The sequence below is a fragment of the Rhinolophus sinicus genome, linkage group LG02 (genome assembly GCF_036562045.2).
Source record: "Rhinolophus sinicus isolate RSC01 linkage group LG02, ASM3656204v1, whole genome shotgun sequence".
Taxonomy (NCBI): domain Eukaryota; kingdom Metazoa; phylum Chordata; class Mammalia; order Chiroptera; family Rhinolophidae; genus Rhinolophus; species Rhinolophus sinicus.
In genome coordinates, this window is record NC_133752.1 from 32,337,864 (window position 1) to 32,358,827 (window position 20,964).

The 20,964-nt window shown below is 35.5% G+C and overlaps 1 protein-coding gene across 2 annotated transcripts in view; it reads right to left on the reverse strand.

Annotated features, from left to right (window-relative positions):
- Positions 1–20,964, reverse strand: part of TET2 (tet methylcytosine dioxygenase 2) — a 106,437-nt gene that overhangs the window by 19,880 nt on the left and 65,593 nt on the right. Inside the window, exons 3-6 of one of the 2 annotated variants that reach the window (XM_019738917.2) lie at positions 16,333–19,796; positions 14,556–14,646; positions 13,076–13,169; positions 12,207–12,415 (exon numbers count right to left, since the gene is read on the reverse strand). In XM_019738917.2, coding sequence (XP_019594476.2) covers positions 12,207–12,415; positions 13,076–13,169; positions 14,556–14,646; positions 16,333–19,750 — 3,812 coding nt within the window. In that variant the 5' untranslated portion in view covers positions 19,751–19,796. The remainder of the gene's footprint in view (positions 1–12,206; positions 12,416–13,075; positions 13,170–14,555; positions 14,647–16,332; positions 19,797–20,964) is intronic. The other variant, XR_012493154.1, reaches the window with a different exon arrangement.

Consider the following 20,964-nt stretch of genomic DNA (forward strand, 5'->3'; position numbering starts at 1 on the left):
CATTTTGTTGATGGTTTCCTTTACCGTGCAGATGCTTTTTAGTTTGATGTAGTCACACTTGTTTAATTGGCTTTTGTTGCCTTAGCTTTTGGTGTTAAATCCAAAAATCATTGTTGAGACCAATGTCAAGAAACTTATCCCTGAAGGGGTTCAAAACAGGCCTTCTCAAGATGTGCAACTTTGGCATGTGAATTATTTTGAAAGGCAATAAAGATCTTGTGGGCTCACAAGAAACTGTTATCTCTCCCTTAAAGAATTTAAATTAGGGGACTTGCCCATAATAAGAGTTATCAGCAGAAATAACTTTTATGCCTTATATATAGAGCAAGGCAAACTTTTAATTACTGAACATCTGCTCTTATGATCTGTTGTACAAATCATCTTCCTCTGTTCAGAAGCCCAAAGGTGATTTAACACTTTTCCTTTCTGTCTCTGACTCATGTATGTGGGGTTCAACTTGGTTATTTTCTCTTGTTAATCTGCCTCATGTCAATTCAATTATTAAACAACATAGAAGAATCTAGAATGATAGAGGAAAGTTTCTTCCCACCCCCACATCTCCTATGCTTACTTCTAGGAGTTTTACAGTTTTGGGTCATAGGTTCAAGATCATAATCCATTTTGAGTTGAATTTTGTGTATAGTATAAGACGGGTCCAATTTCATTCTTTTGCATGTGATATCTAGTTTTCCCATCACCATTTATTGAAGGCACTATCCTTCCCCACTGTATAGTCTTGGCTCCTTTGTCAATAGTAGTTGACCATATTTGCATGGACTTATTTCTGGGCTCTGTATTATGTTCTATTGATCTATGTGTCTGTTTTGAGGCTAGCACCATACTGTTTGATTACTAGAGCTTTGTAATATAGTTTGTATTCAGGAAGTGTGATGACTCCAGCTTTGTTCTTCCTTCTCAAGATTGCTTTGACTATTCAGGGTCCTTTTTAGTTCCACACAAATTTCAGGATCATTTTTTCGTATTACTGTGAAAAATGCCACTGAAAACTTAATGGGGATTGCACTGAATCTATAGATTTCTTTAAACAGTATGGGCATTTTAAGAATATTAATTTTTCCAAGCCATGAACACAGACTATATTTCCATTTATTTGTGTCTTCTTCGGTACCTTTTCATTAATATATTTTTTTCTCTTTTTTTTTTTCATTTTTTGCAAGAGTTAAGTTTTCAGCATGAACAGAGCAGAAACTCTTTAAATATGGTGACCAGGGAATACTACATTCAGTTACGTCTGAAACCCACGTGCAGAGTGTTCACTGCAGGAGTTTTCAGTGCACAGATCTTTCACCTCCTTAGTTAAATTTATTCCTAGGTATTTTATTCCATTTTATGATATTATAAATGGATTGCTTTCTTAATCACTCCTGTTAATTCATTGTTAGTCTATAGGAACACAACTGACTTTTGTATATTGATGTATCCTGACACTTCATTGAATTTGTTTATTACAAGTTTTTTAAAGGTAGTTTTTAGGGTTTTCTGTATATAGATGGTGCCAAAAAATGTATATACATTTTAAGAAAGAAAAACTGTATTAAAATGGTAATATTCAATATATACCAATTACAAAAGATGAATACAAGTCACATTTGACTTCTGCAATTATAAGAGGCACTCAAAATGGTTACCATCAGCATCTAGAAACTTCTGTTTATGGTGAACTGCTTGAGCAACACTGACCAAAGTGCCCACTCATATACATTTTTTTGGCACCCCCAGTGTAATATCATGTCACCTGCCAATAGTGATGGTTTTACTTCTTCCTTTCTGATTTGTGTGCCTTTTATTTCCTTTTCTTGCCTGATTACTCTGACTAGGATTTCCAGTAGTATGTTGAATAAAAGTGATGAATGTAGCCATTTTTGTCTTGTTCCAGATCTCAGAGGAAAAACTTTCTGCTTTTGATCATTGAATATGATGTTAGCTGTGGCATTCTCATATTTACTATGTTGAAGTACATTCTTTTTTATAATTTTTTTTGTGTTTTTCTCTTGAAAGGATGTTAAACTTTGTGAAACACTTTTCCTGCATCTATTAAGATGATCATATGATTTTTATTCTTCATTTTGTTAATATTGAGTATTGCATTGATTGATTGGGTATTTTGAACCATTCTTGCATCCCTGGAATAAATCCCAGTCGATCACAGTATACGATCCTTTCAATATACTATTGAACTTGGTTCACTAATATTTTCTTGAGGACTTTTGCATCTATGTTCATCAGGGTTATTGGCTGGTAATTTTCTTTTCTTGTAGTGTCCGTGATTTTGGTATCAAATTTTGGTATTAGGGTAAGGCTGGCCTTGTAAAATGAGTTTGGAAGTCATCACTGCTCTTCAATTCATTGGAAGAGTTTGAGGAGGACTACTATTAAATTATCTTTAAATGTTTGGTAGAATTCACTATTGAAGCAAACCCTCTGGTTCTGGACTTTTCTTTCTTATGAGGTTTCTGATTATAGATTCAATATCCTTACTAGTAATTGGTCTGTTAAGATTCCTATTTCTTCATGATTCAGTCTGGGCAAGTTTTATGTTTCTAAAAATGTATCCATTTCTTCCAATTTGTTGGTATATAACTGTTCATAATATTCTCTATGATTCTTTGTATTGGTGTGGTATCAGTTGTAATGTCTTCTCTTACACTTATCATTGTGAATATTTGAGTTCTCTCTCTCTCTCTCTCTCTCTCTCTCTCTCTCTCTCTCTCTCTCTCTCTCTCTGTAAATGTAGCTAAAGGTTTGACCTTTTTCCCCCCATTATTTAAAAAAGCTCTTAGTTGCATTCATTTTTTTCTATTGTCTTTTTGGTCTCTATTTCATTTCTTTTCACTCTGATCCTTGTTATTTCCTTACTTCTGCTAACTTTGGGCTTAGTTTATTGTTCTTCATCAGGTTCCTTGAGATGTAAAACTGTTTGAGATCTTTTTTTCGCTAAATGTAGGTGTTTATAATAGTTTCTTCCTAGAACTACTTTTCCTGCATTCCATAAGTTTTGGCATGTTTGTCTCAACATATTATTTTTTGAATAGATTTCTGTCCCTTTCCCTCCTCTCCTTCTAGGACCCCTATAATGGTCCTCATGGTGTCCACTAAATCCCTTAAGTTGTCTTCACTCTTTTTCATTTTTTCCCTCTCTTTTCTCCTCTGATTGGATACATTCTACTGCTCTTTGCCCTGTTTTTTTTTTGTGTGATTTTTTTTTTTTTTTTCCTACTGTGGAACTCCTACAGTAAAATTTTCAGTTTATTTATTTATTCTTCAGTTTTGTGATTTCTGTTTGGTACTTTTTAATATTTTATCTTTGTTGAAATTCTCATTTTGTTCATGCATTGCTCTTCTGACCTCATTGAACATCAACAGTCTTATTAGTAGTAATATTATTATTTTGAAATTACCTCTCTATATTGTGACATGAGGAGATCTTGTAGTGTCAAAGAAGGCACAAGAATTTCAGTGCAAGATAAAAGTGTAAAAGATAAGTAAAATATCCTGTAATCTTAACTATGACTAGGAAATGATGGCATGAACTCATGATTTGAGCTAAAAAGCTCAAATTTTCTCTTTTTAAAAGATAATTACTTCCTATGTGTGCCCACTAAAAATGCCCAAACGCAATAATATCTCAGTAGCAATGAGCACATTTGGACACAGTTTCTGATTTCTAAATATCATTTCTCATGAAAATGAACATAAGTTAAAGTCCATGAGTTAGTAATGATAACAAAAAGAAAGAACTAATTAATCATTTTTGTATGATTACTAAGGCACCAAATCACTATTTGGAAGTTTCATAGCTAAAGACACCATGAAATTTATTCTGTCATTTGTTTACCTGCTATATTTAATGGTACCCTAACAGTTAGTAAGGAGAAGTTCTTTAAAGAATTCCAGCTAATAAATACAAAGGAATGTTACAATTAGAAATTATCATTTTACATATGTCAGCAAAGATGGAAGAATAAGAATCTCAGAGTTCTCTCCACCATAAAAGCAATGAGAATAGTGGTAAATATTGTCAGAATCAATTTTTGAGAAATCTGGAAATTAACAAAAGGCTCACAGCTTTCCAGGAGCACTCATTCAAGAAAAGCAATGGAATTTCCATGAGAAGAGTAAGTTTTGTGGTGTTTTAATTTGCCCTATTCCTATGGTCCCCAACAGCCTTGAAAACCAATAGCTCGCATTTATGCATACCAACATATGCACACTGAGAATTCCTGAAATAAAGGAGGGAGAGTAAGACAGTATGGAACAGAAAGACTATTTGAATAAACAATGGACCCCAAATCCCCAAATTTGATGAATAACATTAATCCGCACATTCAAGAAGCTCAACCAACTGCAAACAGCAAACTCAAAGTTCTCTACACCTAGAAGCATCATTATCAAGTTGTTAAAAGCCAAAGAGAAAGATAAAATCTTGAAAGCAGCAAGAAAGAAAAGTAACTCATCATGTACAACAGATTCAATATGCTGATGTTTCAACAGCTGATAACTCATCAGAAACAATGGAGACTAGAAGGCACTGGGATGACATATTAAAGTGCTGCAAGAAAAAGACTGTCAACTATGAATTTCTATATCTAGCAAAACTATCCTTCAACCATAAATCATAAGTTAAGGAATTCCTTGATAAATAACTTGAGAGCATTTATTGCTATTAGGCCTGCCCTATAAGAAATACTAAATGGAGTCTTACAGAATGAAAGGAAGGATGCTAGACAGTAACTTGAACCCACATGAAAACAAAGAACACCAGTAAAAGTAAAAACACAGGTAAACAGAACAAACCTTATGTATGTATTTTTTGTTTTTAACTTTTTCCTCCTATCTAATTTAAAGGCAACTGCATGAAGCAATAATTATAAATCTGTTAATGCATACACAATGTATAAAACATAACTTGTATAACAATAATAGAACAACAGAAGAGGAGGGAATGGAGCTATGTAGGAAAAAAAGTTTCTGTATACTATTGTAATTAAATTGGTATTACTCCAAATTAGGTTGTTATAAGTTAAGATGTTAACTGAAACCTCTAGGGCAACCACTAACAATATAACTTAAAAAAAGTGAAATGATAAGGGAATTGTAATGGTACACTAGAAAATATCTATTGAATACAAAATAAAGCAGTAATCAAAGAACAGATAAATAAAAAAGATAGACATATAGAAAACAACAGTAAATCGACAGACATAAATCCAACTTCATTTGTAATGACATTTTATGTATATGGATTAAATAATAAAATTAAAAGGCAGAGACTGAAAAATGGATTAAAAAACACAATCCAATTATATGTTGCCTATAAGACACAGGCTTTAGTTTCAAAGATGCAAACAGGCTGAAAATAAAAGGATGGAAAAAGAGATGTGCAAATGGTGACCAAATTGGAGTGGCTAAACTGATATCAGACAAAATAGAATTTAAGATATTATTGTCTTAATAATAAGTACAACAAACAAGTATATTTTATAATAATAAAAGGGCCAATCCATCAAGAAGATGTAAAAATTGTAAACACATATGAACCTACAGAACACCAAAATATGTGAAGTAAAAAATGACAGAATTAAAGGGAAAAATAGATAATTCAGTAGCCTACTTTCAATAATAGATAGAACAACTATACAGAAAATCAAGGAGAAAATAGAAGAGATGAAAAACACTGTAAGTCAAATAGAGTTAATAGACATCTAGAGAACACTCCACCAAAGAACAGCAGTCTTCTCAAGTGTAGATAGAACATTCTCCAGAATAGACTTTATCAGATCATAAAACAAGTCCAGCTAAATTTAAAAGTCAAAATAATGCAAACTATGTTCTCTGTTATCAGTGGAATGAAATTATGGATGACAAGAAGCAGAGTTAGGTAAGTAATCAATATGTAGAAATAAAATAACACATTCCTAAATAATTAGTGAGTCAAAGAAAAAATAAGGGAAAGTAGAAAATATTTTTTGAGAAATGTAAAGGAAAAGTTAACATGTCAAAATTTAATGCAATGCAGAAGTCTTAGAGGGAAATTTATAGCTTTAAATATCTAAATTTTTAAAAAATAAGAAATTTAGAAAAAGAGCAAACTAAACCCAAAGCAAGCAGAATGAAGAAAATACTAAAGATTAGAGGATAAACAATAGAGAAAATCAAAGAAATCAGGTTAGTTCTTTGAAAAAAAATCAACAAAAGTGACAAAACTATCTAGACTAAGAAAACAAGAGAAAAGACCCAAATTATTAAAATTAGGAATTAAAAAGAGGACAATACTACTGACCTTATAAAAAACATTATAAGAGAATACTGTAGCAATGGTACATCAACAAATTAGATACCTAAACGAAATGGACAAATTCCTACAAAGACATAAAGTACTTAAACTGCCTCAAAAAAGAAATAGGTAATCTGACTAGACCTATAACAAATTAAAAAATTGAATTAGTAATCAAAAACTTGTCACAAAGATAAGCCCAAGAGTACATGACTTTGCTGGTGAATTCCACCAAATGTTTAAAGAATTAGCCCAGATCCTTTACAAATTCTTACAAAAAATAGAAGAGGGAACACTTCTTAATGCATTCTATAAAGCCAGCATTACCCTGATACCAAAAAGAAAAATATCACAAGAAAACTATAGATCAATATTCCTCATCAATATAGATGTAAAAATCCTCAATACAATACCAGCAAAGAGAATCCAGCATATAAAAAAGTATATATTATGGCCAACTAAGATTTATCCTAGAAATGCATTGTGATCCAATGTACAAAAAAGGAAAAGAAAAAGAAAGAAATCAATAAACTAAAAGGATGAGAACCACATGATCATCTTATTAGATTCAGAAAAAGCATTTAAGAAAAGTCCAACGACCCATTCATGATAAAAATACTGAGCAAACTAGGATCAGAAAGAAACTTTCTCCACCTGATAAAGAGCATCAACAGAAAACAACAAAAACTACAGGTAACATCATATTTAATGGTGAAAAATTGAAAGTTTTCCCCCTAAAATCAGGAACAAGACAAAGATGTTTGCTCTTGCCAATTCTGTTTAGTATCTAGTGTAGGTTATAACCAGGGAAATTAGGCAAGAGAAATAAAGATTGGAAAGGAAGAAATTAAACTATCTCTATTTGTAGATGATATGGTCTTATATGCAGTAAATTCAAAAGAATCTACAAAAAAATAGCACTAATAAACTGGTTCAGGAAGTTTGCAGGATACAATATTAATATATAAAAATCAACTGTATAAATGTATAGTGGCAATGAACAATCCAAAAATGAAACCAAAATAATTTCATTTAAAATAGCATCAAAAATAAAATATTTAGAAAATTAAAAAGTACAGAACTTGTACATTGAAAAGTATACATCACTGAAAGAAATTAAAGACCTAAATAAATGTAAAAACATCTGTGTTAATAAATTGGAAGAAAAGCTTAAGATGTTAATACTCCCCAAATTGGTCTACTGATTGAACAGAATCCCTGTCAAAATCCCAGATGGGGAAATTGACAAGTTGATCCTAAAATTCATAGGGACACGAAAGGACTCAGAGTAGCCAAAACAGTCTTATCAAACAAAAACAGTTGGAGGACTTAACATGTCCCAATTTCAAAACTCACTACAAAACTACAGTAATCAATACTGGCTTAAGACTAGATATGTATATTAATCAAATAGAAGTAAGATCAAAATAACCCATACATCTTTGTCAATTAATTTTCAACAAGGGTGAAAAAAACATTCAATGAAGGAAAAAACAGTCTCTTCAACAGATAGTACTTACACAACTAAATAGCTACATGTTAAAGAATGAAATGGACTCATGTCATATCATAAAATTAACAGTGATAAAAGACCTAAATGTTAAGAGCTAAAACTATAATACTCAGAAGAAAACATTGGTGTAAATCTTCAAGACCTTGAATTAGGCAATGGTTTCTCAGATATGACACTAAAAGTACAAGCAATTAATTTAACAAACAGATAAGTTTGATTTAATCAAAACTGAAAACTTGTGTGCTTCAAGGACATTGTCAAGAAATTGAAGAGACAGCCTATAGAGTAAGAAAAACTATCTGCAAACCATGTATCTGATAATGTTCTAGTATCCAGAATATATAACTCTTACAACTCAAAATACAGTTTAAAAATGAGCAAAGATTTAAGTAAGTATTTCTCCAAAGAAGACATATAAATGGTGAAAAGCACATGAAATAATGCTTGCCATCATAAGTCATTAGGGAAATGCAAACCCAAACCATGAGGAGATACACTTCACACCTGCTGGGAGGGCTATAATAATAAAGACAGATGATAACTAGTTTTGGTGAGGATGGAAAGACACTGGAACCTCCATATATTGCTGGTAGCAACGAAAAATGGTGAAGCTGCTTTGGAAGACAGTTAGTTCCTCAAAAAGTTAAACATTAGAATTTCCATATGACCACCAATATCACTCCTATGTATGTACCAAAGAGAACTGAAAACGTATGTCCATATAAAAACTTTTACACAGGTTTTCATAGCAGAATTATTCATAATGAGCAAAAAGTGGAAACCCAAATGTCCATTAACTGAAAAATGGATAAAGAAAGTATGGTCTATATATATAACGGACTCTATTCAGCCATAAAAAGAAATAAAGTACTGATTAATGTTATGATATGAATGAACCTTTAAAACATTATGCACAGTGAAAGATACCAGACAGAAAGACCAAACACTGTATGATTTCACTAATATGAAATGCCCAGAATAGGCACATCTATAGAGACAGAAAGTTGATTAGTAGTTGACATTTAGGGGAGAGGAGAATTTGAAGTGACTGCCTAATGGGTATGTGGTTTTCTTTTGAGGGTGATGAAAATGTTGTACAACTTTGTGAATATACTAAACCACTGTATACTTTAAAAGGGCGAATTTTATGGTATATGGATTATATCTCAAAAATATATCTACAAAACAAGTTGGAGTGACTTCAAGGTGGTTTCCTACATGAAGTGGCTACCAACAGGCTTTTTTATTTCTATAGGGGGCTTTCAAATATTGTTAGAATTGGTAATGGCAGCCTCATTTTAACATGGCACAGAATTTGGCTCATGGTTAAAGGACAAATCAGTGGAGCAATTGTAATAAAAAATTCATGTACATAACAGATTTTTAAAAAATTAACTTGTGAAAAAATTGGACTTGTGAAAAAAAATTAAGAATTAGACTACTTATGCAAACTTACGTAAATATAGAAAACCTAGCAAAATAAATGTATATAACAATTAAATTCATACAACATCAAAAACAAGATTATCAATTTGTAAACTCTAACAAAATAATGGAAACAAGCAATGATCATCAGTGGATGTTTTCACCATTAGGTGAAAGTTTTCTGGGAAACTGTATGATTGATGAATCAAGCTGACAACTCCTAAACTAACTGAACACTATTACCATCAATAGAAATGGAACAAAGCAGACGTATGTCCCTATTGATGGGTAAGAACTAGGATTATTTCATCACCACTTATGAAGCATTTTTGCCAATATGTACATACATGTATACATATGTAACTTATTGAAGTCTCTACCAGTGTACAGAAGACACTGGGGATAGAGGAACAAATTAAATAAAACAACTGTGCAATCAGCCAATTTCAGAATGTGGGAAATTTTACAGAGCAAATGATACAATCTCTTTAGCAAATACATTCATAAAAAAGAGAGGAGGAACTATATATAAAAAAAAGAGGTTTGTGAATCATATAACTTATCTTCCAAACTGGGACACTTCTGAGAATGAAAGAAAGTTCGAGTAACAATTATGCTAGACAATAGGCATGATCTGGGACCCCTCTGCTCAAACACTTCAATCAAATGCAAGGTATGGACTCTTCTTAATATCTTTTTACATTCATTCATTCATTCATTCATTCATTCACTTATTATTTGGGAAAGGATCCAATTGGAATTTGAACATGGTCTGAACATTAAACAATATTAAAGAATCATTGTCAATTTTAAGATGAATGATAATGACACTGCGACTGTTTTTGTAAAAAAAAAAAAAAAAAAAAAAGTCCTCATCTGTTAGGTGCACACACTGAAGTGTCCGTAGGTGAGATGATACAGTACCTGTGAGGGTGGGAGTGGGGTACGAAGCATGGGGAAACATCAGTGAAACAGTATTGGTAAAATGTTTATAAATACTGAATCTGTGTGTTGGGCCCATGGGGATTCGTTATACTACACTTCCCCATTTATGTAATGCTTCAAAATTTTTATAATATGAACTTTCTTTAAAACTTCAATATCACCCAGCATGGCAGAAGGCATTTCTGGCTTTGACTTTCTTATAATGACAGATACACTCCCACAACTCTTCCTTGCCAAAAAAATACTGGTTAGGCTTAGTCATAAAATGGAAATCTCAAAGGGAAATCTTTAAAGGAGAAACAGCTGGTTTGGCTCAAAGGAAATGTAAAACTCCATTTTTGACTTTCCCACTGAAAGCTGCTCTCAGAGTTCTTTTCTGAGACTCACAGTGGGTGGTTATGGTGCGTGTGGGCACTGGGATTGGTAAGGACTCAGTGATGAGGTTCACACGGCCTTGAACATTAAACTGAGTCAGCAGTCCCAATTTGAGATTATCCTCTGTTCTTGGCACAAGTCATAGTTAAAAAACAAAAACAAACAAACAAAAACAACACAGCAGTGTACTGAATTTCTTAGAAAAAGACTGTTACCAACATGAGCTCAACGTGCCTTAACTTTAATTTTCATTCTGGTTAAAGGAGAACATTTTTAAAGGAGGAACAAGGGAAATTAGGGTAAACTGAATATTATTTTATAATAGTGGTCCATCATAAGTTTATGAGTCATGTGTTATGAATCAGCAACTTCTGCCTTCCACTGTATCATCTGTAAAAGTGAATTTATGGAAGTGAGGTACATACCATGACATTTTTAGATTACATCTACTACAGAAAGCCAAGTAACACTTCCTAAAAAAGTAACTTTTCTAAAAAGATTTATAGTTGATTTACACTACCTTGTGACCCAGAGAGAAGAACCTATGTTAACATAAAGTTAGTAAAACCATGCCAGTTAGAGTAATAGCCAGCAAAAGAACAAATTTAGTTAACAATGAGTTGTTGCAATGAGCAGCATAGTATTTCCATAAGCTCAGTAAACTATTTTGTAGTTTAGTGTACACAGAGGAAAGGAGATGAAAGGAAGAAGTGCAAAATTAAAATTATTTTAGAACCAACTGTGAATAAAATAAGTACTGTAGGATTTCAGTGTAGCATGGTGAATTTTCCTATATTGTTTGAATGTTATACAGAAATAGCATAGCAGAGGAATAATAGTAATAATAATAATAAACAACGAAGCTTTCTCCAAGTGAAGACTTAAACTTCCTATAAATTGAGAGGGTTAAAAACAAACAAAATCCACAAACAAACAAAAACATACTAACACTTGGATGCACTGAATATATTTAAAGGCATAACCCCGCTCTTCTATTCCAAATATTTATATGCCTAGAAAATAATGCATATGCATAGCCACTAAATTCTCGATTTAGTAGTAGTAAAAATGGAAGCAATTTTGATTTCAATCGTGGAAATAATGAACTAGATTAAACTGAAGTCAAAATCAGTTTAGCTTTTCTTAAAAAAAAGCAAAAAATCAGTTTGGTTCTATGTAACTTCTACAGACCTTGCATTTTTATGTTTGCTACATATATGAAGGTCCTTGACTTGGAAATCCTAAAGTTTCTCACCAAACTTACTTTCTGTTTCAAATACTGCAACTTAGAAGTGGCGTCACTACCTACTAATGTGGCAACGAGGCACACATAAGAGTGGTCATATTGCGAGTGGACACACACGTGTTTTCAAGTTTATGGTATGACTGAGTTCACGTGGGTACAAACACTCAGCCTTCCAGCAGGCTGCTCCTAACTAACGGCTCTACTGTCTGAAGGTACAAAGCATTCGTTAACAAAATCACCTCAAACTGTCCATGTTCACAAATACAACCTCCTATCTCATCACCGTGAAGCACACATTTCGGTCCCCATTTTCTAAATATAAAAATGCAGGTTCGACTGTCTTCCCTCCAACCATGATCAGGCTTTCCTATGAGTGGAAAGAGCGGAGAGGCCCTGGCTTCACTTACTCTTCATTCAAGGCACACCGACGGTTGGTGAGGGTGCCATATTTCCTCAGCGTCTCAGTGAGCTCCGAGTAGAGTTTGTCAGCCAGAGATAGTGGGATTCCTTCCCACACCAGGATGAGGATCACAATCACTGCAGCCTCACAGGTGTGGCCAGCTCGCTCCCGCACCAAACACAGTAGCTTCTCCTCACTGCAGCTTCTGCGCACCACCTGTGCGGGTCACCATTCCACCCCAACGCCCCCCACCCCAACCAAAACAAAACAAGGGTCACTTGCAGCAGATGAGAGCATTCATTTATGTATGTATATTCTGTTCATGTCTGGGTCACAGTTAGGGTGCCATTTACCACCACCTGCAACTTGCCTTTTGCTGCCCATCTACAAAGCTGGGATTCAGCATGGGGTCAGAACAGAGACATGCAAGATTGCTCAGTGTTTAGCAGACTATTATACACCCAGTACAGTGGGGGCAATGCTCCTGGGATTAAAGCCAGAGCTAGATGGAAGATATGCAGGTCTCTTTCATAAAGTTCAAGGTTATCATAAATGATAATATAAATATTAACTGAAGGTAGGTAAAAGATTAAGAACCACTTCTTCACATTCCAGGGAGAATTATATGTTTAGCAGGCACTTTGAATGGACCTCCTCCTTACCATTAAATTCTTTCAATTAAATATGGTTAGCAAATGATTTTAAAACTAATCTACCTTTTTCTTAGGACATAATACATGATAAAATAGATATAAGCAATATTCCTTTAACTGGCATTAGTGATTCTTTGATGTGGGTAACCCAATTCTCAGGGTTAGATTAATGAATCAAAATGCCCAAGACTGAAGACCAAAAGCTTTGTCAGGTCACACTTACCCATTTGGCAATAGGACATCCCTGAGAACTTTTGCCTTCTTTACCAGTATAGATGACTCTTTCAATCCTAATAGCTTTACCCTTCTGTCCAAACCTTAAAGAAATCCACAGAAACACACACACATAAAATTAGCAAATGAATCTAAGAGGCATCCAAAACACTGAACATTTGAGCATAATTTTATTTTATGACCACATCCTGAGAAATGAATAGTTTAATTTATTTTTTAAAAATAAAAACAAGTCTAAGCCAAGCAAATTGGATAATACACTTTAAGCCTTGTTTTACCTCAGTATCAAAATATACTGATAATTGTAATGAACCATTTTGAAATTCTACATTGGGTGAAATTAATGGGAAAGCTTATTTTTGATACATGATTTCACAAAGCACAAAACTTTTTTAAGTTTGCTAAATTCAGTCTTCTAAGATATACACTACTTGATTTTTGTCCTTTACTAAATTTAGCTATTTTAAAACTTAGGGAATCATAACAGATTTTAGTTAGAACTCTTCCTCAAAGAATCTCTCACATTATTAAAACGATGGCTGGCAACTTAACTAGTATCCAGCAATTCTAAAAATACAGAATAGTTCTAGAAATGGTTTATATTTTCCCTTATTACCAAGACACTACTTACTACTTGCTAATAATTTAAAAAGGCACTAGATGATTATTTAGTGAATTTCTACATGCTAATTTAGAAATGAATCATTTGGAAATGGGGCAAGAATTATGCGGAACATGCCCTTGCCGCCCAGAATGTCTCCTAATGTATTTGAATGATAACACTGCCTACCTCTTAAAGAAAAGGCACCCTAGCGTAGTAACAGCTCAAGCGCTGTGGACACCTATATGAAAGCCTCTCTCTGCATTGATTATCTCTCGCTCTTAAGAGTCTTCTACATGCAGGAGTAACTGTGTAGATTCAGGTAAATACTGGCATACCTGTGACTGACAGTGAAAAAGAAAATGCAGCTGTAAATAGAATCTGTCTCCATTTCCAGTCAGTATATTACACTTGCCCCTTTGCTCATACTAAGAAACAACTTCCTTCGAGGTAGCTACTCCTTTACAACTCTAGATGAATTTAAGTCAACGGTTCCTTTCTTACGCCACCTTTCCCCTCTCTTCCTCTTTGACACTTTATCCCCAAGTGGGAGCCAGAGTGGGGCCCCTCTTTGCCAGCACCCTTGTGCCTGGCAGGCTGGCTGGCTGGTTCTTGTTCATGCCTGGGTTTTCTGGCATCCATCTCAAAGTGGGCAGCCTGTGCCAGCTCGCAGACTATTAGTCCTGTCAAATATTGTGACTCTCTGGTGAATAGCACAGTGTGTAGTGTTGGCAACCCTGGAATAGCTAAGCCTACTAATAATTACTCAATTTACAATTGTTGACTGCTTTGTATGTGAAAGCTGGAAAAATTCTGACATATACAAAAGGATAAACGTTAATCTGCCCTGTGCCTTTGCGTTAATTACCTTTCTTCCATGATTTCTCTAATAGCTGCCACATTAGGACCTGCTCCTAGATGGGTATAAAAAGGACCTTCATCTTTTTCAATAATTTGCTCTGTTGAGATAATAGAAGATTATTATTATAGACCTCAATTATACTAAATATAAAGCCTACATCCACAAAGCTTATCCCCCAACTGCACATTAAGGGCCCTAAATGTGACTTTAGACTTTACACATTTTTTTTCTTTAAAATGAGCAAATTGATGGACTCATCTATTAGAAAATGTGCAAAATAATTAAGTATATGTACATGCTGGCTGTTGGATAAAAATAAATTACATTTCAGATATGGGATAAGAAATTATTTTATAGCAAATAAGTGGAAACTAAACAAGAAAACAGTGTGGGAATTATAATATATTATATGTAATATCAACTACAATCCAATTTTTTAAACTGAAAAAAAAAATTTTTTTACAACTAACTAGAATCCTGCTCGCTACTTGGATGTTAAAAGGTTAAAAATAAAAGTCCTGTCTTATCTGACCCCCAGGATATTGCTCGGTTTATTGTCAAGATACCTTTTTCTCTTCTTGTTTCTCCACAACATTTATTTACTCTGTTTTGAAAATAAAAACATTGAATCTAGACCAATATTTGTATGTACTTTAGAACAAGTTATGATGAGAGAAAATACTGGAGAGAGGGTCAGGTAAAAGGAAGAGGCTCTTGCAAACTATTAGAGATGAAAAGGGAGGGCAGGAGGGGTTGGGGTGATAGGAGAAGGGAGTGAAGGCAATTATAACTTACCTAATAGTATCTATGACATGTGTGGCACTTGAGCCCAATGAGGCAACCTAATAACACTAACCAATCACAAAGGGGCAGTAGTCATCCTCCCTCCATTCTTCCATAAAATGTGTGGGGTTCCATTGTAAGAGGAGCAACATGGGGTGGGTGGACCATTAGCCACGTTACTTTGACATTTGTTTTTTTCAATGTCTTCTACTGTATCCAAGCTGAGTAGCTATAATTAAGATCTCCACACATACATATGTATAAAATCTGCATTCATCAGCAAAATGTTTCCCTATTCCAACAGATCTATTATGTATCTTGAATTTTAACAAAAAGTGTTTTTAAAAAGGAAATGCCATATTTTCTATCAAAAAGATGAAACTTTAAAGAGAAAATAGAATCAAAATGAATATAAACCACAATATTTCAAGCGTATAAATGGAGAGAGGGCAACTTCATGAGTATTCAAAACTTCAGCATTGTAGTTTTTCCCAGTTCATTGAGACTGAAGCTAATAATTTCTCCTTTATCTAGAAATTAATCTTGTAAAACTATTAATGCATTCAAGCCTGAATTAAAAAATATTAAAAGCTCCTACATTAGCTTGCATATGGCAATTATTTTCTCATTTTAATAGACATTTTTACTGCCTGGCTGTCTCTTCAGAAGATGATCTATAAAGAGTTAAATATATTGATTAGCCTAAAACAGATAACTTTATATTTTAAAGGATTCGAATAGAGGGGGAAATGAATATGCACAACTGTTTTCATTTTTTTCGAAGACCTGAATATAAGTGAAGTTCTCTTTTGCACAGCACAAGCATTTGTAATTTAAAGAGACAAGAAATGTTTAAGCTTCAGATTTTTATGGGCCTCTACAAATTGCTGCCAGACTCAAGATAAAAAAGAAAAAAAGAAAAGAAAAAATCCCATATCTGAAGATAAATTGGCTAATTCTGGATAAACACCATGTGTCCCGGGACATTTCTGGCACTTACCTACACATCTGCATGATGGGAAATCATATTGAGTCTTGACAGGTGTATCCAATAAATTTTTTATAGGAGTATCTAGTAATTTGGAAGGTGACTCTAAAAAATTATTGAGAACAGAACCAGCTGTTCTTTTGGTTGGTGTCTTTTCTGAAGGAGTTGCTTGCTGCTCTAAAGCTGGGGGATAGCTATCAAGTTCTGCAGCAGTGGTTTGTCTAGTTAAAATCGTGACTGGCCCTGACATTTCAACTTTTACTTGTTTCTGTGATTTGAGAGTAAGAGCCTTATGGTCAAATAACGATTTGACCTGAAACTGTTTCAGATGTTGCTCCATGGTCTCAAGGATGCTCCTTTGCTGCACATTATCACAGCTTGGAGGTGGAATCTCTTGCTTAGTTATCTTTTTCCAGGTTTTGTTTTCTGACATGGGGTGCATACAGGCCTGGGGCTTCGATCCAGGTTCAACCTTAATTGGCCTGTGCATCTGATTATGGCAAGACTCAGTTTGGAGCTGTTGGTTTTGCTGCTGTTCTTGCTTCTGTAAGAGATGCCACCTTAGAGCAGCGTGCCTTTGAATGTCCTTCTGGGGAGGGGTCTGAATGTGACTTCCTCCCTGGTCAGGTGCAGGGAAAACATTTGCTTGGTTTTGCACCAGGTACCTTTGCTGAGAGAGTTGTGCAGCTTGTTGACCAGACACATCTTGGTTTTTACTTTTATATCCCTGTAGAACTGAAGCTTGTTGAGGCTTCTGTTCTTGTTCCTGAAAGCACCTGTGAAGAGCCTCTTGCTTTGAGGTCACATTATTCGGAAAATATTGCATGTGATGCAAGTTTTGGGTCTTGTTTCCTGTAAGAAGTTCAGAATTTATAGTCTGTTCTGTATTTTCTTGAACTTGGTGTGTGTTGTTTGAACAAGAAATCTGAGCTTTGCTTCCATTTGATTTCAAGATCTGACCATAGGGGGAATTTCTACTATTCATATTCTGTATGTGTTCCGATCCCATTTGAGAATTATGAGTGTGAAACTCAGTTGGTTTTGAATACTGATTTTCAACACGAAAGCATTCTTCCACTTTAATCTGGCTAAAGAATGAGCCTTCTCTTTGCTGATCACTGTTGCCTTGGGGATAAGAAAAAGTCTGGGACATCTGTTCTTTATTCTTCGTGTGTAATTTTTGCTGCTGCTGCTGTTGTTGTTGTTGTTGTTGCTGCTGCTGCTGCTGGTTTTGAGGGAGATGTGAATTCTGGGATGTTTGTGTTTGTGCTGCCTGCTTATGAGGCTTATGTTGTAAAACGTGTGAGTTTGTCTCTGAAGACTGTTGATTCAAGTGTTGCTTTAATGTTGAGGGCATGGGTTTCTCAGTTTGGGAATCTGGTCTTTGTTGAAAATGAAATCTAGGGGCGCACAGTGACTGCATTTGAGCTTTGGGTAAAGGGTCTGTTTTGGAGAAGTGCACCTGGAGTGAGGGTTTTTGGAACTGGAGATGTTGGTCCACTGTACCTTGAGACTGCCCTTGATTCACCTCAGCTTGGTACCTTTGTGGCCTCTGCTCTGGCTGCATTATTTTTGGGATGTAGACTTGCCCTGGGAGCCCCCCAGGCATGTTGGAATTTCCAGTGTATTGTTTGGAGGTCATTTGATTGGAGGAGTTGGACTGATACTGAAGAATTGACCGCAGTGATGCCTCATTATATTTTAAATGGGATTCTGCTTGATGGAAGTGAGGGGCCTTCAATTCAATCCATCCTGGCATCAGAAAGGGCTGGGTTGGGAGCACAAGATCTCGTGTTTGTTCCTTGTCTTGACCCTGCAGAATCTCTTGATCTTTGTGTCCCATCAACTGCTGGCAGTGGTCCTGTGGAACTCCACTGCTACCAAAAATTGGTGGCTTATTCTTGAGATGTTCTGATATTTGCCTTGTTTTCTCAGAACACAATGGAACAGTCATTGTCCCTGGAGTCTGTATGTCATTCTTGTTAGCACAATTATTCTGAAACCTTTCTGGAAGCATCAGAGAGGGATTGGCTATACTTGTAGATGGATTAGGACTCTGGGATGGTGGTGCCTCGGCTTGACCCTCAATTTTCACTTCCCTTAAAAGAGTTGAATTACTTTGGTTGGGGTAGTGACGGTGTTCTTCCAAAACGCCATCATTCAGAGTGCTTTTTCCTTCTGAAGTAAGCTGAGGAACCTCCCCAAGACGAGGAGGGGGAGAAAGAAGCAATTGCGTTGTTGGTGGTGTGATAGTGGCAGGAAAGGAATTCTTAGTGAACACTGAGCTTTGCTTGAAGTGAGCACCATTCATTTCATTTTGTTTTAAATACCGTTCAGAGCTGCCACCAGGAGCCTGCAAATGGCTGCTGGAACCTGAACAGAATTCTTTACCAGATACTAGCTTTGTGGTTCCTTGGATGTTACTGTTCTCTTCAGGAGATGGGCTTATCTCAACAGCTGATTTTTGTTGTTCTGGTTTCTGAAAGGGACAGGTACCTAGCATTGCAGCTGGTTCACTGACATTATCAGCACCACAGGCCTCAATCACCACTGCATCTGGCTCTGGAGGCAGCTCAGAGTTCGAGGTCTGTAGGAAATTGATCTGCCCTGAGGTATGCAATGGGTGAGTGATCTCACAGGACAACTCATTAGTAGCCTGACTATTAATGGCATGTATGTGAGATGTGGTTTTCTGCACCGCAATGGAAACACAATCTGGATAATATTGAGACAGTGTTTTTTCCAGGAGTTCACCATGTGTGCTTTCCATGGAAGAGGCAGAAACTGTAGCACCATTAGGCATTAGCACGGACTTATTTTTAAGAAGTAATACAACGTTCTTTTCATGGTAATTAGCATTTTTCCCCTCCTGCTCATTCAGAATCTGAAGCTCTGTATTCTCAGACCCACTGCAGTTATTTGTTGAAAAATGGGTGAAATCTTTAACTGCATTTTCTGGGGCTGCAGAGCTCACAGATTCTCTCTTATCCTTCAAATCGGAGACATTTGGTTGACTGCTGCCTTTGACTGGATTTCTTTCTTGGCTTTCCCCGAAGTTCTTTGTTTCTCCATTAGCCTTTTGGTCATGTTTCAATTTCTTGCTCTGATGGAGCCCAGAGAGAGAAGGTTCACTAACTGTACGTTTTATTCCTCCATTTTGCAGACACTTGGAATACCCTCTACCTTCTTGTATAAAGTCCGGACTCACACGGCTATTCTGGCTTCCTTTCACATGGGGTATTCCATGGTAACTTTTTAAAGACTGCCACTTGTTATCTCCATTTACTTCTGGGTAAGGTCTCTCCGTTAATGGGCTTCCATTTTGGAGCTTAATAGCCAGAGGTTCTGTCTGGCAAATGGGAGAAGGAGATGGTGTCAGGAATGGACTTAGTCTGTTGCCCTCAACATGGTTGGTTCTATCTTGTTCCATCAGGCTTGCTTCGGGGCCATCCACAAGGCTGCCCTCTCAATGAAATCTAAAGAACATGGAAATAAAAATTAAATTAATATATATCTAACACTAATAATACATCTTAGAGAATAATCATGTCATTAATAGTACTGGAATTCCTAGACATAGCACACGGTGATACTCATTTTTATGTTTCAGGGTGACAATCAATAGCCACTTAGGAAATGACTTTTCTTGTCTTCCCAGCAACTCTCAAGTATGTATGGTCATGGAGAACAAAGATGATCAAAATCACCAGCCAAAGTGGGAAGTTTAGACTGTATTAGTAAATAGTATCAACTTCCTTCCTAAATAATTTTGTTGTGTCAAAATGCTAAAAGCAATACAGAGTATCTCCTTTCTGTCTTTGTTAGCACTTTGTATCACAAATCCCTTCCTAAATTCCACCAATTCCATTTCCTATATATTCCTTGGATTATCTTCACTGATGCTTGGTAGCCAGATCTACATTATCTTGCTTCATTACCGATTGTAGCAGCTTTTTAAAGGGGAGAGAACAGCCTAGCCTATTCTCTCCCCAGTCCTCAAGGCTCCTTCAACTTGTTATCAAAGGAAGGTTCCAACAGGCAAATCTGATGTCATACTCTCCTTAACACACTTTACTGGCTCCATATTGCTTGCATTAGTAGTTCTCAAACTCTTTCACCCAAACACACCTGCAAGATAAACTACATTCCCTTTAGTGTTAACATACAAGGGAATGGGATAGGGGTGAAAAGTGTAGTTTATGAAATTCCTTTCTAGGAGATTCTATATTTTCTTCCGCAGCAGCTGGCTTCCCACTTCAATTGAGAATTCCTGCCTAACAGAAATGGTTTTTCATATGCCACTTTCTACTTTTCTTTCCTCCTACTTCTTCCCATAGTTTATACTCCAACTACATCAGCTCATAAATACACAAACATGTAAGCTGTTTCAGACCTCCATGATGTTGTCTGCCCAGAATGCTTTCTTAGTTCCCTTATTTGTCCAGTGACTCTTAAGCATCCCTCTCTAACTGTCTCAGATAGCAGCTCCCTTAGGATTCTTCCTTTGATTTTCCAACAGAATTAATTACTCCCATTTCTGTGCTGCTTCTATACCTTATATATGGTCTACACTGAACATAACATATCACACTCAATTGTATTTTTTTTACTCTCTTACAGGACTGTGAATTCCTTAAGAATGCT